The 25,374-nt window shown below is 41.1% G+C and overlaps 1 protein-coding gene across 8 annotated transcripts in view; it reads right to left on the bottom strand.

Moving 5' to 3' along the window:
• Nucleotides 1-25,374, bottom strand: part of TTLL5 (tubulin tyrosine ligase like 5) — a 257,546-nt gene that overhangs the window by 102,158 nt on the left and 130,014 nt on the right. For all 8 annotated transcript variants that reach the window (XM_090271201.1, XM_090271202.1, XM_090271199.1 and 5 more), the window contains one exon: nucleotides 21,699-21,853. In XM_090271201.1, coding sequence (XP_090127327.1) covers nucleotides 21,699-21,853 — 155 coding nt within the window. The remainder of the gene's footprint in view (nucleotides 1-21,698; nucleotides 21,854-25,374) is intronic.

Raw genomic sequence — 25,374 nt, 5'->3', positions numbered from 1 at the left:
TGTCCCCATCTGGGGGCCTGGACCACAACCCAGGCATGTGCCCTGACTGGGATTCGAACTGGCGACGTTCGATTTGCGGGATGACGCCACACCCACTGAGCCACACCAGTCGGGGCTAACCCTATAGTACTTACAAAAATTAATTCAGACTGGACCATGGACTTAAATGTAAAACATAAAACTATAAAATCATCCCAAAGATGACTTTTAAAGTCATCTGAAATAAAAGAGGTGTTTCAGTTTGAGCTGTAGGCACCGTGAGGGTAATGACGAAGACAGGGAAGAGCAGGTGCCAGCCAGTGTGCTAAACGTTTTCCACGCTTTAATTCGCGTAATCCTTGACCATTCCAAGAAGGCAGAGACTAATGTTACAGATGAGACAACTGAGGGAGGGGCGGTCAAGCTAATGGCAGAGTCCAAGCACTCGCCTACTCGGCAGTACCACCTGCCCGGATGCTACCACTGCTCTACCCTGGGGATGGCCCCTCTGAAATGATAAATATTTGACATAAAAAAGTAAGATGTTTCTTTCTGATACACAATAGACTTCTAAAGGTGTCTGAACAAAACTCAAATCTAGATGGAAGTGAAGAGCCAGCCTAACCAGGAACTTAATTTATTTCTTCATTCCTTTTTAATCTCCCTCCACAGATAAATGGCTAGGCCAAGAGGCAAGTGCCTGTCCTTGACCACCTGGAAGCCATAAGGTCAGGGGGTGCCCTTCAGTTCCTAACCGTCTTCACATCTCAACCCACAGTGGCAGGTGAGGACTTCCCAGAGAAACAAAGGCCGGAGCTTCCAGAGGAGCCCACATACTTCCACCCAAGAGGACTTCAGACCCCACTGAGGGCTTTCAGGTAGTGGGATATTACTGAGGAAGAGAGACTGTCCGTCTGTCACATGCATTGGGAGAAGATAACATCACTCAGACTTGCGAAGCTATTGGTCACGCAGGCTGCTCATTGTCCAGTCTGAAAGCCTAACATACAGAGAGCAAGTAGGCATAGTGGGAGGTGTTTTAGCAAACTGTCATTCCCTTTTGTTCTACTACTGGCATTGCCTTGCTTCTTTTTGTCCCTTGCTTCTTTTTGCCATAAGGGCAGGAAGGACACACAAATTCTCCTCCCAGCAGGACTTCTTCAAAGCTGGCTGCAAGGAGCTGTCCAGGTACGGAAGGGTTAAGGCGTGTCCTGTGCTGTTGGCTCTCCATTCCTATCACTTTGAAAAGCCGCTGGGTTTACAGGAAGAGTGTGAGAATGTTGCAGCTTTCCCAGCCAACATTTGGTTCCCATTACCGTGAATAATGGCTCTCCTCCCTCCTGCCCCCAGCTCCCACCCTTTTTCTACTTTTTCCACGTTTTATATTAAAAGTACGTCAAACACTTCTCTTCCCTTTTAATATTTTCCTTAAGCTTCCTTCACTCTATCTGCTGGATTTTGTGACTTTTCTGTTTATTCCTTACTTTAGGAGGGGAAGAAACAGGCTCCTTGGATAAAATCAGTCAAAAACAAAATTGGGAGAGAAAAGCGCCTAAGCAGTGTGGGGGAAAGAAGCTGACTCACAGGGATTCCTTCTAGGCTTAACTGACATTAAGAGAACCCTTTAATTTCCTGCCTGAAACAAAGCATCCCTACCTAAAGTAATGTATCTGAAGACAGGGTCTATTTCTAATTTCATCATCAGTAAACACAGGAGCAAGTGTGTAAGGAAGGGATAAGTGATAGTCCAGAGGCACAGAGAGAAAGACCAGTGGTAGGCAGTGCTGGCAAGGGTGTGGGGAAAAGGCCACCCTCCAGGTTGAAGGGTATATTGGCATAGTCTTTTCTTAGAAACCTATTTGACAGTATCTATAAAAATTCAGGGTGTACATATCATTTGATACAAAAATTCCACTTCTTGGGCTATATCCTACAGAAATACTTACACATGTGCACAGAGATTATATGTACAAGGTATTCGCTGCAGATGCCTAAATTGGATACAACTTAGTGCTCATTAATAGAATGATAAAATAAACTACTATGTACATTCATACTTGGGAAAACTACATACTGACTAAAAATATTTCAGTGTATATATGAAACAAACAAACAAACATGGAGATATTAGGAAGAAAAAAAATTACAAAAAAGAAAAAGAAAAAACATACATCAACCTCTTTTATTTTTTTTAAATCAACCTTTTCACTGTGGCTACCTCAGAAGAAGGGACTTTATCTCCTCATAAACTATATATATGTATTTCTGTTAATTACTTTATGATGTGGCTGCATGTGTGTATTATTTCTTTATAAAATATAAACATAAATATTTTAGTCTATAGAAAATAAAAACAAAATGTATATGTATTATTATATTGTAATATATTAATTATTATAATTATATATTTTTCCTTTGATTCAGCCCTGTATAAACTGTCTTCAACTGGAAGAAGTTTGAAACTCAGAACATTTCTTAACTTGACAATATATACCTAGACAGAATTAAGAAAGAAGAGAGTATAGAAAATTATTAAGGGAATCCCCCAGAGAGTCAGACAGAATGGCAGAGACATGAACAAACGGGAGAGGAAAAATGAGTCTAAGAGGCCCAAAAGCTTCCAAGGGCATTACAGTGATAATGAAAATAGTGAACAATGATCTAACTAATAATTGATACTATGTCTCTACCGAGAGGATAGGAGGAAGGGAAGTGTGTGTGTGTGTGTGTGTGTGTGTGTGTGTGTGTGTGTGTGTTTGGGGGGAGGGCGGGGCTGTGTGGGGCCGGAAGGGGGGAGGTGGTCTGAGAATGCTAAACTTCAATCTGATAGGAAGTTAATAAATAATATAAAACACGAAAAGCCCAAAATGGCAGAATAAACATATGATTTTAAAATGTGGACGTAAATAAGAGAAAAAAACAGCTTAAAAAAAAGGTTGAAAGCAGTTACCTCTGGGGTGTGAAAATTAATGTTGGGTAGCAGTGAGAATAGGCAATGCATTCCTAGTTTCAATATAAAGCTTATAGAATTACTTAACTTTTTTTTATTTTATTTTTTTAATTTTATTTTTAATTTTTCTGTTACAACTGTCCCACTTTTTCCCTCATTGCTCCTCCCCACCCAGCCCACCCCTTCTCCCATGGTCCATCCCGACCCCACTGTCCATGTTCATGGGTTACTTATACTAGTTCCTTTGCTAACCCTTCCCCTACTTAGCCCCTTCCCTCTTCCCCCCCCCCCCCCCGATAACTGTTACTTTGCTTCTTATTCAATTTTGTTCATTTATTTGTGTTGTTCATTAGTCTCCTGTATTGGGTGATAGCGAATTACTTAACTTTTAAATCTAGGTACCTGAATTATTGTGAGAACCAACCTTCCATATAGCCCCCAATAATCCTTACCTCCTGGTATTCGTATCCTTGTATAGTCCCCTCCCAGACTGAATAGAGCTGGCATGTTGTAGAAATAATAATGTGTGTGTTTGAAAGACCTACATGTAAGGGCTAAAGCTACAAAACTCTTAGAAAAAAATGTAGGAAAAGCTTCACAATGTTAAATTTGGCAATGATTTCTTGGCTATGACACCGAAGGCACAAGCAGCAAAAGAAAAAACAGAAAAATTGTACTTCATCAAAATTAAAAACTTTTAAGCATCAAAGGACATTATCAACAGAGTAAAAAAAAAAAAAAAAAAGCGGCCTACAGAATGGGAGAAAATATTTGCAAACCATGTATCTGATAAGGGATGAATATCCAAGACCTATAGATCTCTTGCCCCAGCCTCTGGAAAGAGACCGTGTTCACCAAGTCTCCCTATCAGGAATCCACTGACCATCAAGTAGAGACCAGTACCAGAGCCTGTGCAGAGGACCCAGGCTCCAGCTATGGCCACCACGTCGTGTATTCATACAGGAAAAATAAAGTGAATTAATTAAGTTTAAGAAAAATAGAATTTTCTTAGGATCCAGCAATTCCACTTTGGGAATATAACCAAAAAACAGAAAGTAGGAACATGAGTAACTACTTGTACACCCATGTTAATAGCATATTATTCACAACAGCCAAAAAGGAGGAACAGCCAAAGTGTCCATCGACAAAAGAATGGGTAAGCACAATGTTGGTATACACACAGTGGAATTTTATTCAGCCTTACCAAGGAAGCAAATTCTAACACAGTTTCAAGAAGGATGAGCCCCAAAGATGTGCTAAATAAAGTATGCCCATCACAAAAGGACACATACTGTATGATTCTGCTTATATGAGGTACTAGGAGTAGTCAGATTCAGAGACAGAAAGTGGGGAAGTGGCTGCAGGGGCTGGGAGAGAGGAAATGGAGAGTTAGTGTTTAATGGGGACAGTTTCGGTTTTGCAAGATGGAAAGAGTTCTGGAAGCGCGTGGTGGTGATGGCTGTACAATATGTGATATACTTAATGCTACTGAACTGTATGCTTATTACAAATGATTAAAATGGTAAATCTTATGTGAATTTTACCATAACTAAAATTTAAAAAATTTTTAATGATGGTGTATACCTTCTGAGGCTAGGTCATAACAGACATTGTGGCTTCTTTCTCCTGAGTCATTAATTCGTGGGGAAGCCAGCTGCCGTGTCATGAGGACACACAGGCAGCCCTGCAGAGAAGTCTATGTGGTGAGGATGCGAGGCTCCTGCCAACAGTCAGCATGAACTCATCATCCACGTGAGGGTGAGCCGGCAAGGGAGCAGATCTCCCAGCCCGGGAGAAGCCTTCCAGTGACTGCAGCTCTGTTGGCTGACATCTGAACTGCAACCTCAGGGAAGAGCCTGAGTCAGAGCCCAGATAAGCCACTTCTCAACTCCTGACCCATAGAAACTGTGATAATGTTTATTGTTCTAAGCTGCTAAGCTTTGAGACGCTTTGTTATGCGGCAATAGATAACTCATACAATTACTTAGATAACAAATTTTAAAAGAAAAAGAAATACTAGCTTTCAAGCATTATCAAAGCAGCGTGGCTTGCTATCCTACCTGGCACATAGCAGGGTACGTTATCCTGAAGGTCTGCTGCTGATTACAATGCAGCTCACTGAAGCCTGAGAAAACTGCATTGAGTGTGTAAGATCTGATCAGTATGAGAAATATATTTACATATTTTAACAGTGCTACAACTATGTCTGTCTGTGGGATGAATGCTGAGCTGGGTGAATATTGCGGCATGGTGTTAAGCAGGGAATATCTGCAATATGTACGATGTAAAATGTAACATCAAACTGGTGCCAAATGCAGATAGTGTGTATTAGAATATGAAGCAACTTTTCCTGATGAGTATAGTAGAGTCAGGGCAGTAAGTAAATAACTACTCAAACAGCCATGGTTCTGAAGGATGGCCCAGTGAGTATAAATGTAGCAATTTAATGGACACTGTGAGATATTGTTCTATGTTAGCAATTTTCAACCAGTGTGACCCAAGAATTTTTAAAACTATTTAGTCAGAGGCACTGATCTTTTTTCCCAAATAAGAACAGCCGTCCAGTGTGACTGCCCTGTCTTGCACCATAAATATATAGGTCATATAATAGAGTTGCATCTTATTGGTCCTATCACATAATGAGGTTGCTTCTGATTGTTAATTCTCGGTAACAGAAACCCTTATATACAAGTATAGGAACCTGATTTTTTAAAAAGTCACTTTGGAGCAACAAGGGTAGATAATTACTATTATTTTTTTGTAAATTAATCAAAATTATACCTAATTTATTTATCAGATCGACAAAAAAATATGTATATTTTTTGGTGTGCTGCAGCAATTTAGTAATTAGCTTATGTGTTCCATGAGATGAAAAATGTTGAAAATCGCTGCTCTGCTTTGATATTGATTCCACCAGGTCCATCGGGGGAGAATTCACTGGGTTGGATATTGAGTCTTTTAATTCCTTCAGGTGTATTGAACAAAGTTCTAGTACCTGGAATTGTGTTGCAGACACAAAAAGGGATGACAACTGCTGCCATAAAAGGTATTTTACCGGCTGAGTATGAAGGTTCCTTTGCACAAGAAGCCAAAGCTCACATCCTAAAGAGGGCAAGCGTGTTGAGTTGTGGCTCTTGACCTGCTCCATTTAAATTTTTGTGGCGCCAAAGATAGGCATTAGCTAAAGAGCTGCCCAGGAGAGTCAGGTCTGTGATTATGAACCTAGGTATTTAAGTTAATTTGGCATATATTAAATTAATGGATATTAATGTGTCAGAAACTGCATTAAGGGACAGCAGTATAAAGATATATAAGTCTTGACTTCAAAGGACATGGTAGCAGAAAGACATGAAAGTCTAATTGTAACAATGTAAATGCTATAGCTACAGACAAGTAGGCTGCTTCTGGGTGGGATGCAGTAAAAGGTACAGAATGGAAGGGCCGGAGTTGGGCTGGACCCAGCATGACAAAAAGAATGTGCCAGATATGAATGAGAAAGGGAAAGACAGTGGAAACAGTAGGCATCTCAAAGACCTAGAAATGTTCACACACACACACACACACACACACACACACACCCCTTTCCTGACTTCCTTCAGTTGGCGTTAATTATAAGGACAGGTAATGGGATAGAGTCCCCTAACATGGCCTATCAGGCACTGTATCTTTGCTGTTTCACTCTCAACCACCTGCTACGTGCACACCAGCTCTGTCAACACTGCCCTTCAGGCACATCCTTCCCTGCCTCCCTGTCTTCACCCAAGTCTCTGCCATTTTCACCTAGTTAAATAACAATCCATCTTCTTAGGTTACTCTGGTCTTCCTCTGAGAGCTTATTCCTTAAGGCCCCAAGGTGTCTTTTTATTGGCATATTTTCTGTACTGTGACTGTTCTTCCCAGTGACTATTTTTTACCCACTGGACCAGCCATTAAGGCTGTGAGTTCATTGTTCTGGTCTTTGTCCACCCAGAGCCTGGCAACATCACAGTCATGCAATGTTTGCTGGAAGAATCAATAAGCAACCTCCTCTACGGAACAGTTCCATGTTGCACCCAAAGAAGGGAAACTAGAACAAATAAGCCTGTGAGGAGTTAAAGGAATCAAGTGAAAAATTCACTGGGCAGAGAATTAGATGCCCTTGGTTCCGGTTCTTACTTTATCACCAGGTAGTCATGAGAATTTGCATAACACACTCAGCCTCTCTAGGACTCAATTTTGAACACCTATAAAACAGGATATGAGTAAGATAATGTGGACATATTTACAGTAATTCCCATTTACTGAGCACTGACTCTGGCAGGCACTGAATAAAAGTGCTTTTCTTATGTCATTTAATTTTCACACGCTCCTTAGAATATCCCTAAGAAGCAGGCATTTTATCCTCATTCAGAGATAAGAATAATAGGTTCAAAGAACTTATCCTAGGTGACATAGTTAGTAAGCGGTTAAAAAAAAAAAGAAGGGATCAAAAACAAAAAAAAAAAAAGAAAGAAAAAAGAAAGGATCCAAATTGGTCTGCTTTCAAAACACATGCTCTCAAACGCTAGATCATTTAAACATTGAGATCTTAGGTATTTTTAAAAGATTTTAGACCTTCTCGAGCCATATGACAGCACAAAAATGGCAGTGCTTGTTTATCTGCTCTTCTCTGAGAGGAAGATGCCGTAAGGTGATGAATAGGGACTGAGTGACAGGGATGTGCAGATGCGCCAAACATCAGTCCTGAAAGGGGGAACAGCCTTACTGAATGAAAGGTCTGAGCTCAGAGAAAGAAAAGGCAGGATGAGATGACACGGAAAGAAGAGACTGAAGAGATGGCCTGGAAGAAAAGCGAGGGCAGGGGAAAAAACAGAAAGTGACCCGGAGCTGTGCTGAGGGGCTGGGCGGAGGATCGAATGAGGGAGAGCCGGGCGCTGCTGATGGGCAGAGCTGCAGGAGGCAGGGGGCCACGCTGGGGGGGGGGGGTCAGCGAGAATAGCGAGTCCAGCCTACACTAGGAGTGAGCTAAACTACCTTGCTTTTCCAAGAACTGAGGGGGTTAAATGAGAGAGCTCAGCCTGGGCTTGAAGGGAGAAAAAGGGGGAGGCTAGTAAGAAAAAGAATGACCCCACAGGTCTGAAAGGAAGAACCTGTAGACTGAAAGAGAGGTGATGACAGAGAGGGCCTGGAATGGGCCATTTAAGGCTTTAAACCTGTGCCAAGCTGAGTCATGTGGGACTGAACTTGTGATTTATCTCAACTCTGGGAGAGATTAGTCTGTGTATCACCATCAGCATAAACAAACATTACTGTTGTATAATGGTAAGTATTATTAATACTGAAAAGACCTAATTGTGTGTAGTACTTTGTAGTTTACAAAAGCAGGTTTATGTGTATGATCTCATGGAACTCCCATGACAATCCAGGCATCATCACTTTCTATGTGGCACAGTTAGGCTAAGGTTTTGTCAAATGATCCACCCCAAGCTGGAAGTTTCAGGAGGACCCGGGACTGGCACCTACTAGGTCTTCTGTTCCTGGTCCAGGGTTCTTTGTATAGGAATAAAATATAGCCTTTGCCCTTAATAGACTTACATCTCAGGAGAGACAGAACAAAGTCATAAAAGCCAATTACACAAGGGAGCATACACTATACTCCAAAAGAGTAGATTTCAGAGAAAGTGAATTTGGGAGTAGCTGGGAAAGGTTTGAGGTGACTGTAGCCTGGATGGGAGAGAGATTACTAAGGAAGAAAACAAGGAAGCAGGGAAAGCTCAGAGTAGGAGCTTTAGAGGGGTACTCTACCTACCCAGGCCCTCCCCACAGCAGAGCACTTGCAAGTGCAATCCCTTCACAAATATTTATTAGTTGACATTGTGCTAAATGCTGAGGATCCAATAGTGAACAAGATCTACATTCAAGAAATTTACTCCAAAACGAAACGTGTTAGGGTTGCATGCTGGGGCCAGGGGGGCAGGGGGTGGGGTATCGTCTGTTCTTTAGAAAAAGAGAGATGGTCTATTCTTCGAGGGATGCCCCAATCCATCAGAAAGACGTAAGGGCTCCCGTGTTTCTAAACTTACTACTTCCCCAAAAAAGAAGTGGACTTTGTTCACTTCTCTTTCAGCAGGAGATCAAAAAGGGTCAGAGCTGAAAAGGGAATAGGGAGCATTAAAGTGGCTATTTCATGGCAGTCATAGTAAAAAGAAAATGAGGGTGTGTTTAGCAACTTATTCCATAATATTATATTTACCCTTCTAAAATCCAAGCTCCATTGTGTATAGTATGCACATATAGTAAAGAAAAAAATATGATACGGGAACACAGTGAGAGAGTCTGCAAAGTGCTGAAACAGCATACCTGGCAGCTGCTAAAACAAAACTTCAAAGATCTGGCTTCTTTGAAAAGCCATCAGGCAGGACCCCACCCACTCCCCCTGCTAGCCACAGCTTCCCTGGGAGCTAGTACACATAACCACTTGTAACCACTTCCGCGTGTTTGGCTCTGTTCCCCAGGGCTATAGCAGCTGGATGTGCCAAGTCAGAACTGCCAGCCAAGCAGGTGGGGGGCGGGTGGTGGGGGCTGGGGGCTGGGTAAGCATAGGGAGGCAAGACCTCTACCCAATATCTAGCCATGGGCGTATCTTGAAAAAATAAAATAATGCTGGGATCTGCATATAAAGCCCCTTCCTTTCAGTCATCCCAGCTCTGATTGGATAGACACTAGTAATCCAGAAGCTCTGGGCTTTTGAGATTCCCAAGGCATTAGAATATGCCCCTCCCAGCACCACAAATTAGTTCAAGAACAGCATCTGTGGTAAATCTCTAGCTCTAAACAAAAGAGGCCTGACAGCTACAGAAGAGCCTGAAGGATGATCAAGATTATGCCTTACTTAGAAACTAATTTCTTTGTACTTCTTTTCATCCACTGACCAAGTTTGGGTCTTTATCACATCTTCTGTGTCAACCATCTAGTTCTGTGCTGCCCAACATGGTAGCCATGAGCCACATGTGGCTTCTGAGCATTTGAAATGTGGCCAGTATGACTAAAACTGAATCTTCCATTTTATTTCATTTAAATATCCGCATGTGGATTGTGGTTAGCATACTGGACGGCAGTGAACTAGTGACTTATTCACCAAACATTTCTTAAGCATTTTGTACAGGTAACTATAAGGCTAGAAAGTTGTGTAAGAACCAGGGTTTGCCCTCAAAAAGCTTACAATCTAATACAGGTGGTAAGACAAATACACAATTGTAATACTGGGCTGGCCAAAAAGTTTGTTTGGCTTTTTCTGTACGATGGCTCTAGTAGTGCTTAGTTGTCTTTAACTTCATTCGAAACAATTTTGTTAGATTGTATTGTGACAGCTGTCATATCAGCATGCATTTTTTAAAAAACTCATCAAATTGGTAAGTTTTTGTGTAGCCATTTTAATATTGAAGATGGAAGGAAATACACATGTTCAGCATATTATGCTTTATTATTTCAAGAAAGGTAAAAATGCAACTGAAATGCAAAAAATGATTTGTGCAGTGAGTGTACAGAGAAGGTGCTATGACTGATCAAATGTGTCAAAAGTGGTCATGCTGGAGATCTCTCACTGGACGATGCTCCACAGTTGGGAAGACCAGTTGAAGTTGACAACGATCCAATCAAGACATTAATTCAGAACTATCAACATTATACCACATAGGAGAGAGTTGACATACTGAAAATATCCAAATCAAAAAAGCTATTGGTGAAAATGAAAAACGTGTTTTTTATTTTAGGGAAAAAACTAAATAGCCTTTTTGGCCAGCCCTATAGAATAGAAGATAAGTGTTAAGAGTCATAAGCAGAGGTAAATAGATAATATTAGAACTTGGAGTAGGGAGATGGTGACTTGACATTTTATATTCCCCAAACTAACCACTAAGGCAGGGGACACCAGGAAGTCTATCAAATGAAGGACATTGAGGAGGGAGGAACTACTATCAAGAACACCAAAAAGCTGAAACATCACAGAAACATATTCAGCAAACACAACTTACTAGGCCACCCAGGTGAAAAGGCTGGAGTGAAAAGATAACTACCTTACACTGGACCATCAACGATGCCAGATGCCCTTTAGCTCAGAAGTATCTTCTAGGAGTGGCTCTTAAGACTACCGTGGGTTAGGTGGGGCGGATGACAGTCACAGAGAGATTCTATGCCCTTTCCTCTTTTTCCACACCCTGCCTCCACATCTCCTCCCATTCTCCAAATTGTGGAGGGATTCTTGCTTGTAGGGCACTTTTGATTTTGGATAACTAGAAAAAAACTGAATAAGGTCCAAAGGAGAAGCAATCAGAACCTGATGACTTGGGAAGGGAGTATGTGAGCTCTAAACTCAATGGAGAAGAAATAGGGCTTTTTTTTCCCCCTAGCGTTCCGTTCACTAGGGAAGGAAGAGCCACAAAGATCCATTCTCTAGGAACTGGAATTGTGCACTTAGCCAGAGCTTCCTTTGAATTATATCTTTTAGGAACACGAGTCCAGTGGGTGAGAAATAAAAGAAAAATCCTGCTGACATTTGCTTGGGAGATCAGGAAAGGTTGCAGAAAGGCTGAGGTGAGCTGAGCCTTGTAGGAGAAAAGGGTTTACACATGCAGAGATGCGGGTGAGTAGCAGGGAGTCCATTCATTTATTCTTTTATTTAATATTTGTTCTTTACTTTGAAGTGCCTGTTTATGAGGACACTAGACCTTTTAGCTATATGAACTAAAAAGTCTCCTTCACAGAGCCAGCTTGCTTTCAGTTGTTACCACTTGCAACTCAGGGTGTTCTGGCTAATACATTATTTCTAATAGAAATGCTCTGCTTCAGCCAGGCTGGTTCTCATTCAGTCTCCTGGAAATGCCTTAAACGCCTGTACATCACCTTTCTCTTCCCTCATCTCCTTTCCTTCACTTCTCTGTAGCCTATGCATAATCTAGACCTGAATAAACCCTACTTTAAACCCTTCCTCTGAAGAGTCTTTCCACCCATTTTTAGTATTCTTTCTAAATGGTGATCTCTTCTGGATCCGTATGTCCCTTTTTAATAACGCACTTTGTATTGGGCAGTATTCTTTAGACTACCCTGCTGAACTATCAACTCTTAGTGGGAGTATGGGTCCCATTTCTTTGCTCCTCTTGTAGATGCTTGCACAATGTCAAGCACAAAGGAAATGTGCAATTATCTCTTAGCTGGTTAATATCAGGCTCTCTGCTTATCCAAGTACTATCTATCCTTCCAGATTCAGCTCACACCCTTTACTTCTCCATGAAGTTTTTGCTCCCTTCTCCATTCACAGTGATCAGTTTCTCCTCGGAACTTGTACCACTTACGGCATAAGCCTCTTATTCAACAATTAAAAAGTTATTGCTTCATAATACTTGCATGATAAGTTATATGACTATTAATTTCCTTTTTGAGGACAAAGACATTGTCTACTACCTCCTTCAGAGCTCATCCCGGTGCCTTGCATTTATGAGATATTCAGTAAATGCATGTCAACTTTTTGGGGATGACATTTCCCAGCTGGAGCATTATTTACTACCAGTTTCACCGACATCCTTTTTCAGATATTTCAATATACTAAATATTTCATGGAAAGGTTTATAAAACTCTTCTTTTGGGAACTTTTATTTCAAATGTCAGTGTTGGGTTTAAGCAGCTAGCAAGATATTTGAGAGCACTAATATATAGGCAGATTCGACTTCCAGTCAAGATGGAGGAGTAAGTACACACGCTTTGCTTCCTTGCACAACCATAAAGAGGATCATAACTAACCTCAAAACAAAAGACACCCAGAACTGTCAGAAAATAGAACTATATGGAAGTCCAATGAAAGATTAAAGAAGCCATATGCATTCAGACAGGTATGACGGGCAGAGCCTGGGAGCCAGGTGGAGAGGACACAGTGTGGTGGCGGCAGCCTGCGGAATGGGCAGTCCCACGTTCATGTGTACTGAGCGATCCCAGCCCCAGGCCCGACCATGCAGCCCAGGGTTCCAGCACAAGGACAATAAAAAGTCTCATAACTTCTGGTTGTAAAAACCAGTGGGGGTTTGGGTGGCCGAAGAAACTGCTGGTCTCTCAGGAGAGTTCATTTAAAGGGCCCACACAATCCTAGAACATACGCAAACCCACCTACTCTGGGAACCACAACCAGGGCAACAGCTAGAGAGGCAGCAGTCGCATACGGGAAGTGGGAGAAGTGAGTGGAAATGGTGCGTGCCGAGCAAGTCTCTAGCAGTCAGGCAGCAGCACTGTCCCCTTTCTAACCCCTCCCCCAATATACAGCCACAAAGTGGTGAAGCGGGTTGCCCTACCTTGATAATTACCTAAGGCTCCACCCCATATAACAGGTACACCCCTCAAAGCAGCTCTACATAATATACAGAAACAAACAGAGGGAGGCTGCCAAATTGAGGAAACAAAGAAATATGGCCCAAATGAGAGAACAAAACAAAACCCCAGAAAAAGAATTAAATGAAATGGAAATAGCCAACCTATCAGATGCAGAGTTCAAAACACCGGTGATAAGGATGCTGAGAACTCACTGAGTATGGCAGAAGCATAAGGGAAGAAATGAAGGCTACATTAAGTGAAATACAGAAAATCCACAGGGAACTGACAGTGAAGGGAAGGAAGCTGGGTTTCAAATCAATAATTTGGAACATAAGGAAGAAATAAACAGTCAACCAGAACAGAATGAAGAAACAAGAATTCACAAAAAAAGGAAGACAGAATAAGACTCTGGGACTGCTCCAGAAGTGCCAACATCCAAATCAGAGATGCCAGAAGGAGAAGAGGAAGATCAAGAAATTGAAAACCTATTTGAAAAAATAATGAAAAAAAATTTCCCCAATTTGGCAAAGGAAATAGACATACAAGTCCAGGAAGCACACTGAGTCCCAAACAAGTTGGACCCAAGGAGGACCACACCAAGACATATCATAATTAAACTGCCAAAGGTTCAAGATAAAGAATCTTAAAAGCGGCAAGAGAAAAGCAGAGAGTTGCCTACAAAGGAGTTCCCATAAGACTGTCAGTTGATTTCTCAAAAGACACCTTGCAGGCAAGAAGGGACTGGCAAGCAGTATTCGATGTGATGAAAAGCAAGGACCTACAACCAAGATTACTCTATCCAGCAAAGCTGTCATTTAGAATGGAAGGGCAGATAATGTTCCCAGACAAGGTAAAGCTAAAGGAGTTCATCATCACTAAGCTATTATTATATGAAATGTTAAAGGGACTTAATTAAGAAAAAGAAGGAGATCAAAACTATGAACAGTAAAATGACAACAACTATCAACAACTGAATCTAAAAAAACAGCATCATAGATAAGGAGATCATTTGGAGGGTTATCGGGGGGAGGGGAAAGGGAGAGAACGGGGAAATGGTGCAGGGATTAAGAAGTATAACTGGTAGGTATGAAACAGACAGGGGGATGTTAAGAATAATATAGGAAAGGGTGAAGCCAAAGAACTTATATGCATGACCCATGGACATGAACTACAGGGAGGGAGAGGATGCTGGAGGCAAGGGTTGTACCGGGCAGAGGAGGGTAAGGGGGGGAAATTGGGACGACTGTAGCAGTATAAACAATAAAATATACTGAAGAAAAAAACAGAATAAAACAAATAATATAGGCAGATTCTTTCATTTACTCAATTTTCCTTGGTGCAACCTAGTTGCAAAAGAACATAATTTGATTTCCTCTAGCCTTTAAGTACATCCATCTATTAACCCCTTATGGTTTCCTTACCTGCTGTGCCCCCAAATCTGCATTTTTTCATCTAAATCTTGCTAGATTATAACAATGTTACTGAGATACACCCGTATTTTATTTTCATCACAGAAAGATCGTAAAACTTAAGACCAATGACAAATGTGGTATTGATTATTGGCTTTGAAGCCAAATTAATACAAGTGTTCGCCTGATTATTCATGAGAGCCAAAACATCTCTTTACTGCTGCTGAAGCATTAAAAATGGTCCAATTAGGACAAGAGCCCTCTTATTACGAACACCTGGGCCTACCATATGATGCAACAGTTCGAATCTCCCAGCTCTCCTATACTGACCCGTCCCACTTCCAGCCTTATTGCACCTCCCAAAGAACCCTTGGCTTGACACTTAAGTGGCCTCTGAAGTTCAGCTTCTCTTAGCTATCTTTAGGAGCGTTTTAATGGTTTGTAATCAAAATTTTAACAAAGGGATACTTCACAATAAAAATAACTTAAACCTCAGTACTGTGATTAGGTATCTGTAACCGCTTTCCCTACTGTGACACTATATGACACTGCACCAGCATGGTGGCCAGTTGTATCTAAACTAGGTACTAAACTAAGCGGTGCAACAATACCATATCCTAAGCAAGTTTAATTTTATGTTTCTCTGTTTTCTGGGAAGGAAACTAAGAGTGATCAAGAAACTACACCAAAACCAAGTCTTCATTCCTTTTTAGATGCTACAAGTCTACTGTTTTTGTTTTATTAAAACATAGATACTTAAAAGTTCTTTTCTGTTTAGCCTTTTAAATCTTGGGTTTTTTTTTTTTTTTTTTCCTTCTTTTTTAAAAGCATTGATTTCTTGCTTGCAATTGGTCATTAATATGCTAACAGTCTTTTAGCAGAAAGATGGGCAGAAGGGTAAAATGGGATCTTTTACCAAAGGTTCAGGGAAACCAGCTGGTCTTCCTTCTAAATTTGTTGAGTCAACATTAAGTAAGCTTTAAAAATGAATCACCAATGTTTCTCTAAAGGAGTAAGAAAGAAAGATACAGTGTTTCTTCACCACTGATTCTTTCCAAACTCTTTCAAAGCTGGTAAAGAGAGTTGGAAATACAGAAGATAGAAAAACCATGTGAGAATTAAACTGAATTATGAATTAACTCTGATATAATTTCCTAATTCTAGAAAAGGAATCTCTTTTGGCTTAGTACATGGATTTTTGTCATTCAGGTCTCTTAAAACCAAAATAATCATCAATTGTGGATACACAGAAAACTAGAAAGTGAATAGTTAAATAAGATAGGATCTTGCCTCTAACAATTACTCATGTGTGTGTTCATTGTAAGGAGATGTAAGGTGTTCATCTTTTAATTCTTTGGCGAGGGGGGAGCAGGCAACCTGAACGGGAAAATGCTCCACTGGCACACCGCAAAGTAAGCTGCGTCTTATTTGGGCTTGCAGATAAGAAAAGACCCACTTCTTTTACTCCTGATCCTAGGCCCCAACATTCCCACACTTACTTTGCCTAGGCCCAGGTATGACACCCAGCTCACTATCTTGGACACATTTCCTAAGTTTACCAACATTCCTTCCATAGGCAGAAGCCCGAAGATTTCGGCCTTGGCACAAACACCCCTGGCACTCAGCTCTCTTGGTGAATGAGGAACTCTAGACTCTGTCACAGAGCTTGAACTGACACAGAGCATAACCCCTGGGAGGTTATGTGTCTGGCTGAGTGGAAACGAAGCAGAGAAGTTTCAGATAGAAGGACAGTCTTTATCATTCATGTGCCAGAGACACGTTTTACTCAAGGGGAAGGAATCGTTAGAGCTAGGACTCAGGAGGAGGGAGGTCAGTGAAACTTGATTTTATGGGAAAAAAGAAAGAAGAATAAGGAGTGAAATATTACTTTTCCAGAACTCTGAACATGAGTTTGTTTGTTTTTTTCCTTTTTTTTAGCTAGTCCCCCAACCACCCCTCCCCCCACCCAAAGTGGTTTCTTTTTGTGATTGTGCTCTTTGGCTAGAGAGTGTTGTTTATATAACAGGATAAAGTACAAAATTGTAAGCTCCAAACTCCTCCAGAGAAAAGCTCTCCCAAAGCTCGACCCCCAGGATAAATGGAAAATATGAGTGTTTACTGGCTGGAACATCAAGTTGCAATGGAAATTTCAGCATTCAGAAGAAGATAGCAGAGAGAAAGGGCCTGCTGACTTGAAAGAAGTCACCCTTCAACAAAGGGGTCAAAGAAAAAGGAAGAGTCTCCTGTTGGCCCCACTCTGATGCCTTCCCTTCCATAGCTGGGAAGGCCACATCTCTCTAATCCAGCTCCAGGACCACACTGAACATGAGTGATTGCCACTTTCTTCTAAACTAGAGTACTAAAATGGTGTCCCAATGCCATTTTGGTCACTGAATAATTTTTGCTGAACTCTGGGGCTGTCTTAAAACCTTACATACTCCTCCCTACTCTTCTTTTTTTACTGTGGTAAAAAAAAAAAAAAAGTGTGTAACTTGAAATTTATCATCTTAACCATTTTATTCTTATTATTCTTAACCAACTGTACATTTTTAAATGTGCAGCTGAATAGTGTTAAGTATATTCACATTGATGTGCAACCAATCTCTAGAACTTTTTATGTTGCAAAACTCAAACTCTATACCCATTAAACGCTATTCCTTCTGCCCTCTTCCCCAAGCCCTCAGCCACCCCTTCCCACTTTCTGTAGCTATGATTTTGAGTAGTTTAGATAGTTCAACTGAGTGGAATCATACAGTATCTGTCCTCTGTCACTGGCTTATTACACTTAACATACTGTCCTTGAGGGCCATCCATGTTGTATCATGTGACAGAATTAAATTCTTACATTCTTTTTGATACTCTTTCTTTTAATTGTCTGCACCACATGTTACAATTTAAATCTTTGACGGATGTCTCCCGACACTGCTAATTGTCCCACGAGTATATGGCCCCTTTTCCTGACCAGTGGTCAGATGTCACATCTTGTCTTTCGGAGCCCATCCAGCCCCCTGTGTTCTGTGGGGCACAAGGGAGAGGCATCCTGGCCAGTAAACTGTGAGGTCGGGAACTACTGTGCTTTATTTACCGCTACTCCCCAGGGTCTAATGCCGATACACAGAAAATGAAGAGAACATATTTTTTTAAAGAAACTAACAAACTCAGTATTGCTGAGGACTGATTGAGAATGAAAAGATGGCAAGTCAGAGACGTGAAACTCCAGCAGCATTGGTAAGAAATAATCTAAAGGGAGGGAGAAGAGACTTAGTTAAACTAGAATCAGAATCTCTGAAAAACTTCTTCCTGAAAATTATGTAAAGCAGGGCACCAAACTCTTTATTACTACTGAGCAGCAAGAGGGCAGATTCGGTGCTTCATTGTACCCCCTTCCCTAGCACAGAATTTCAGGTTCTGAGGTATAGCTGTCCTCCAGAGTGGGGTGGCCGGGCCAAGCAGCCTATGACACCATGACATCTTGCCCTGTCACAAGGAGGAGGAACAAACGCCTGGATGTGCCTTCAACCTCCCCCACCTTTGATATCGAGGAACAGACAAATCCTCAGGTTGCGTGTGTGAAAGAGCCAGATATGGATAAAAATAATTTAGTGACAAATGCTGGAAAAACATACAAAGGGGCAGAAGCCAGACATTCGTGGGATTCCCTGACAGCCCGATCTACAAGGAAGGGCTGGACTGGAAAAAAACAGGGCCTCAGGTTCCTGCCAAGCCGTCTGAGGCCCTGTCCTTCCCAAATCATTCCAAGCAGCAGCCAGGACTTTACAGTAACCCTCTAAGTCTCACAGAGAGAGAGGCACTGCGAACCCACCCCGTGCGCCTCACTAGAAAGTGCTCCCCCCCTCCCATGTGGCTCAATGCCACGCAAGGCTGGCAGTAATGAGAAGATGCTGCTGCGATCCATTCTCAGCTCCTAACAACTCCCCATATGCCCCGAAAATGGCTAATTAAAAGGCAGCTTGAAAAAATCCTATCCATCTCATTGGCTAAATAAAAGCTTATTAAATACCCAGCTATCAGCATGCAGAAACCAGCCAAATACCATCCCTTTAAGAAGAAAAGAAAAGAGGTCACAAACACTTGGTACCTGCATCTTGGAGGCCCTATTGTATAATTCGAAATTGGCCTTGCTTGGAGGCACACCTCAGGCTTCAAAACATGTGACTGTATTGGCCCTGACTACTCTCTCTCCTGGAGAATGGCCTGTAATTAATCTCGCTTATTACCTCTGAAAAGTAAGAACAGAGGAATGGCTGGCCAAGTCCAACTCCACAGTGTCTAGGGAACTGCAAGCTACATGGCCAGGCCTCAGACTGTCTGGGCAAGTCGTGGGCTCTCTGCCTTCCTCTCCCACAACAAAGCTTGAACAGGGACTCCAGACAGACCAAAGGAACCAAGGGATTTGGGGAGCTGGGCTGAGTTCACGCTGACCCAATGGGAGACGACAGCCCTGAGGCTACATTTGGGATAGTTTCAAAAAGCGGGGGAAGAACAAGGTTGTCTGGTGAAAACTTGTGTGATCCATAAAATTGAGAACAATAGCAACATATCAGGGAAATGAAAAATAACACTATTTGCAGAGTTTTTGTGAGTCACCAGTTTTCATTCCTGTGGCTACCAAGTCACTGAATCCTAATGAGAAGTAGAGCCAGCAATGGATTCTCTTTACATCTTGTTACTGTTTACAGGACAGCCCCCAGTTTAGTGACCTGTCAGGGTTTATCAGCACTGAAATCCACTGTTGCTATTGCAGTGCTCTTCATTTTCTTAGCGCCCACTTCTAGGGAGATCAAAGCGCTTTAAGGGCAATCTAAAAGCTCTCAAAACAGTCCAGTTTATATGTAAGTATGCTTACCTAATAAAAACATTCAACGAATAGCTTAGGGTAACTTAATGTCAAAACTAGTAATAAAACTCACATTTCTAAAGCTACTAATCCCATATTCATTTAAGTAGTCACTTAAGAGTGACTAAACTTACGACTAAGGGAAGAACAACAAGAGACTAAATAAATACCCACAAAACAGTGACTTAGCAAGTAAAAATAGAAATCGGGGCATGGGACAGTGTAGAATGGTTCTGTAGCCCATGTCATGGCCAGGTCTGGAAGGCTCTCTGAGGATTCTCTCAGGGCTGCTTCAGGTGGGGACCGCTGGGAATTCCACCTGCCGCGAGAACTCCCAAACTGAGCCTCCAGGCTGACCTGGCAATCGGAGGTCACCTGGGAGCAGAGGAAGATTTCCCAGGGCTACCCTAGGCAGGAATGGGAGAGAGAAATGGGCCTGAAGCTTGAAGAATAGGTGAGGAGAGGACTAGTGTAGGTACAACTAACCCAAAGAGGAAGAGACCAGGGGACTTCGCGGGCGCTGCTTCTGATGCTAATGGCTCTGAAGTTGGCCTTACAACCTGCTGTTGTTCTACCACAGCTCATGAGCTCAGTCGGGCTGGGGGAGACCCCTCACAGTGCTGGGCTCTAGTTTCTGGCTCTGACCCTGACAGATGCCCTCATCTTTCTGTACCTCAGCACTAGCAGGTGCTGCACCAAGAGAAGGTTCTGCTTTTTATTATAAAAATTCCCTCATTCCATCTACAACAGACGCTAAAACTCTACTTCTCCAAAATATGTAGTTTGACATTTTGTTTAAAGTATGGAAAGAGGCTGTAGCCTTGTCAGAGAGATAATATATCTAAGATTGCCGTGAGAATGTTTTCCATAGAAACAAGTCTCTGAATGTAAAAAGAAAATGGAATATTTGGAAATATTTTATATGGAAAATAAAGCTATATGGTGTAAACAGAATTTCTTTTTATGACTTGAGTTTTAGGGATGTGTGCACTATAGATTGTAGTCACCAAATGATGCTTCTCTTGTGAACAGAGTTGTGTGGAAGGACATCCTGTTTTGAAAAGTCCTGCCTCTCAGTCCAACTCTTTGTAATTTTCAACAGAGAGGATTCTTTGCACTCTTGACTATAGTGATTACTAGTATTAGATACACTGTACCAGAGCATGATGTAGTGTGTTTATATTTGTGTTGTTTCCTGGGCACAGCCCTTGTTTCCCAAATTAGTTCTTCAGGAAATCATTCTAACACCAACACACTTTAACGACAATTAGGTACTTCCACTGCGCCCAAGTTTTGGGTCACTCCTCCCATCCTCAGGCAAGGGAGCCTTAAAGGGAAGGCTGGCTGGCTGAGGCTGAAGCGCTGGCAAGGAGGCGGAGACTCAGTGGGACACTGGTGGCAGAGCTTCTTTATTTGGACGGAACAATATCTCAGCTAATCAGAATACTTCATTGTATGAGTCACATTCCTCTCCAGCTCATTTGACTAAGGGATAGATGCAATCAGACCCATATTTAATAGTCACTAAAACAAGATATACTGGGAATCCATTTCTTAACATTTTTGTTATATGGAGGGACTTCAAAATATGGATTGAGACTAGAATTCAATACAGTAGCTTCTTTTTTAATTAAGAAGTTGCTTTATGACCAGAATCTATCTGGATTTTACCTCTGCCACTTCTCGCAACAATATAAAGGGAATTTCCTTCCCATTTCCCAAATGAACATTGTCTAGAGAGGCTGTTTAAGTATATAACCTAGATGAAAACAAAAAAAAAGTTCTTCAAAAGAAAAGTCCAAAGTTACTGAAACACAATGTAGTACGAGGTATAAAAAAGAATAAGGTGATGTGGAGAAAATGTCAAAAGTCAGTGCATGAAAATGTTGACCACAGGCAGGGATTAAACATACTAATAGTATAAATTTATGTTCTTTCACTCAGAAGTGAATTTATTGAACCGTATCAGATGTTTCCTTTTCACTTGATTTGCCCACAGACTGTTTTACAAGTGAAATGAGGCCCATTCAAGTGCCATAGGACTGGGACAGGTGGCAAAATGCACCTGTCTTGCCAGTGTCTGTACAGGGAGCTCAAGGTGAAACCGCCTTGCTCAGGACCCAAGCCATCCCTGTGTGACCTGTTAGCTCCATGGCCCTTCACATACCTGCTTCCAGGGGGCGTGGAGTGGCTCTCAGGAACCTGGGGGTCTGACAGTATTGACCATGGGGGGCCACCGGGACTGATGACAGGCCGAAGGGTTGGGGGAGTTGAAGCACTGCCTCTGCTTATGATGCCCCTTGCCAAATGCAGGTTTGTTACCTAGAAATGAAATGAAGGAAATAACCTGATTTTACAGAGCCTTAGAAAAGTATCACTAAACACACAGGAGAAAAATCAATTCAAGTTCAGGAGATGCTGCCTCATCTAAGCTGAAACCATGGCTGTAACAAAGGCTCCCATTGCAAGAGCAGAAGTCAGGGTGACTACGGTCAACAAAGCAAGTATTTATTTTGCTCCTACTATGTGCAAAGCACTATACTGTCCTAGGTGCTGTGAAATACAAAGCTTAATAACAGGAACAGCAAGAGTTTGCTAAGTATTTACTCTATGACAGGCAAGGTTCTGAGAAACTAGGCAAACTGCTTAGCCTTTCCGGCTCTCGTTTCCTCATCCGAAAGTTCTAAATGCTCAGTAAATTTTGGTCATAAATAATAATAATTATTATAATATACAAAGAACTCATTGATTTAGAAGAAAAGATGCACAGTCACTAGAAAAATGGGCATTGACTTCAATAAACAATTTACAAAGAAGGAATATTATTAGCCAATTAAACATTTTAAACTAGTCATTTCCCCTGACAATCAAAAAATGCAAATTATAACATACAACTTTTGTTGTGTTATATAAGGTATACCATAGTAAAAAACAGCATCTAATAATGGTAAGGGGTGATATTGGATAGGTACTTATACTATTTATGTGACCATAAATTGGTAGAATCTTTCTAGAAATACATACGGCAATATATTAGTAAAAGGATTATTAACACATTTGTATACTTTGCAGCTACAATCTGACTTCTAGGAACTGTGCTAAAAAACGATTTCATATGATCAATGACAGTAACTTATAAATTGCAGCTGCCATTTAATAAAACTTATAATGTGCAAGCTCTGTATAAATGAGTACACCGTATGTGTCTCATTTCGATTGCCGTAATTCCGTCAGTAAGTACTACTATAACCTCCATGTTACAAAGGAGGAAACTGAGGCCTAAGATTGCACTGAGGCCTAGAAAAACATGGCAGAACTGGGACCTGAACCATGGTCTTAGGAACTGCAGTGCCCATGCTCTTTCAAACTGCACTACACTGTGAACAGATTTTGAAAACAAGCGTTGCTTTTAGTATTAAAAAAGGAGATCTAACCAGGTAACAGTATTGTTAAATAAATTTTGCCCTATCCAAATAAAGAAATATTTTGTATCCATTAGAATTTTCTGAAAAATACTTAATAATATAGGAACATGCTGATTTTTTAAGTCACAATATGAAACTGTACAGAGAGCAGATCTAACTTCCTCAAACACATGCACACATAGATACATACTTATAAAGGATGAGACATAAAAATCCAAAACATAAATTGCATCTATATCTGAATGGCGACTTATTTTCTTCCTTACACTTACCTATATTTTCCATGTAATTACTTTTATAACCCCAAAGAAAAATTGTAAGTCATTATAAGAAATACAGATATGAGATGATAACCTTAAAATCTGGGTGGTCAGAGTGAAATCAGGAGAAAAAAAAAAAGGATCGTTTGAGAAGCAGGGGGTGCTGGAAAGAGGAGGTACACAAAGCCAAGCGCAGCGTGCTGAGCATGACACACTAGAGAACAGTGATGTAAGAAGATGTAAGTTCCCCAAAATATGTTCTTCATAAGATGTCATAAGAACCTAGTAATTCTGACATTTACAAATAGAAAAATTTTGGATTTTTAAAAAATCTGAACCTTCTAAAAGAAAAAATCATTTTCAGCAACAGTATAGTGCTTAATTCCTAGTTACAGAATTCATTAAATAAAAATATCCCAAGACTGTGTCTTCACACCAAAGGACCCAAAAGTTTTTATTGGGAAAAAAGTCATTTTCCATAGGTCAGGAGTGATTTCTGGTTTCTGCAGAGACCGAGGTACAGGACACTCGGGCTGCGCCCTCCACTGTGGACTCTTCTTCAAAAGAAGCCTCAGGAGCCAATCCTGGCTTATCAATCTGACCCCCTTCTGCCGCTACCAAGGGGTGAAAAAAAAACACACTAGAACGAAAGGACGGGGAAGACACAGTGGCAGGTTATGGCAGTCTTCTCTGGACCTGGTGCCCTGGTAACGCCTTGCCTTCCTCTCACACCCCAGAAACAACTAGGTCAGGTTCTCAGACAATCAAACAGACTCCCTGTAGGACTGAACTCTCTCCTGACCCACACTGAGCCCTCCCCCTTCCAGCCTTGATCCCTGGCCTTAAACATCAGGCCTGTCAAATTAGACATGAGCTGGCAGCTTGTAAATGTCCTACAAAGTGAGAAAGGTCTTTATGATAACTAACAGCTTCTCCACCTACTACCTCAATCAGTTGTGCCAAAAAGCTAATAAAAGAGGCTTATTAATAATTTATAGTGAAACCACAATAAACAAAATGCACACACTTTACCATGCTTAGTATAAACTGTATAGTTTGGAGATTAGCAAATGCGAAGGGGATTGTAGATTTGATAAATCCTCTCTTTTTGGCAAGGCTGCCCCTAATTCAAACATCATCATTTCATCATAACAGCCAACAGTTACTGAAAGCTCACGGTGTGCCATGTGCAAGATGTCCCAGCATTATCTTGACATGCATTATCCCATTTAACCCTGAGCAAGCCCTTTGAAGTAGGTTCTACTGTTATCCCATTTTACAAAAGAGGAAATTAAAATTGAGAGAGGGTAAACAATTAGATAAAGTCACATACCTACTAAGATTAGCAGAGAATGTTCTCCAAGGTCACATAATACACACCGAGTAATGTGGTTTAATGTTTGAGTTGTTACAGTAAGAGTGTCAGGCCCTCGTAAAGTTAAGTGAGGGTTTTTTATCTCACCTCTCACCCAGTCCTCATGGGAGCAGACACTGTTACACTCCCTTTCAAAGATGAAGAAACCACGGCTCAGAGAGGTTATGATAAGTAATCTGCCCAAGGTCACCTAACAGTTACAGAACTGGTACAACTGTAACTAGTTATCCTTAATTATTATAGATTTTTGAAAACATCATCAGATACAGACCTCAAATTCTGAAAATAGTGGTTATACAGGGATCGATTATACCAAACTATACCAGCTTTTCTTTCTTCCCCATAAATTTTATTTTTCCACTTGTTACCCTTCACCAGAGGATGTTAAAGAAGTAAAGCAAAGGAAAAAAATTAACAATCAGTTTTGTTTCTTAGCAGGTATAGGAAAAGTGGCATGAACACAAAACTAATTTTGGACTCTTGGTGGGTTTTTCCATGTAACATCTATTCCTTATTTCATGGATAAAGCAAGACATGGTAGCCGTTGTGACCGCCTTCTACACAAAAGCAAAGCATCATTGCTAATTTGAGAAATAGCAAAAGTGACCACAACTACTTCAATGAGAGATTATATAAGGAATAAGAAAACTTTCAAAACTTCTCCTCTTCCATTCCAAAGGATTCCTGCTACCAAAAATAACCTGTCTCTATTAAGTAATGACGACCTGCCCCTCTAAATATTCTCTTCTGTGGTTTAGTCTAGGAGACATTCAGCGCTTATGT

The sequence above is a fragment of the Furipterus horrens genome, unplaced genomic scaffold, assembly GCF_987537825.1.
Source record: "Furipterus horrens unplaced genomic scaffold, mFurHor1.1.pri manual_scaffold_3, whole genome shotgun sequence".
Taxonomy (NCBI): Eukaryota; Metazoa; Chordata; class Mammalia; order Chiroptera; family Furipteridae; genus Furipterus; species Furipterus horrens.
Note: the sequence above shows the minus strand (reverse complement) of the source record. Positions and strands in the feature narration are given on the sequence as shown.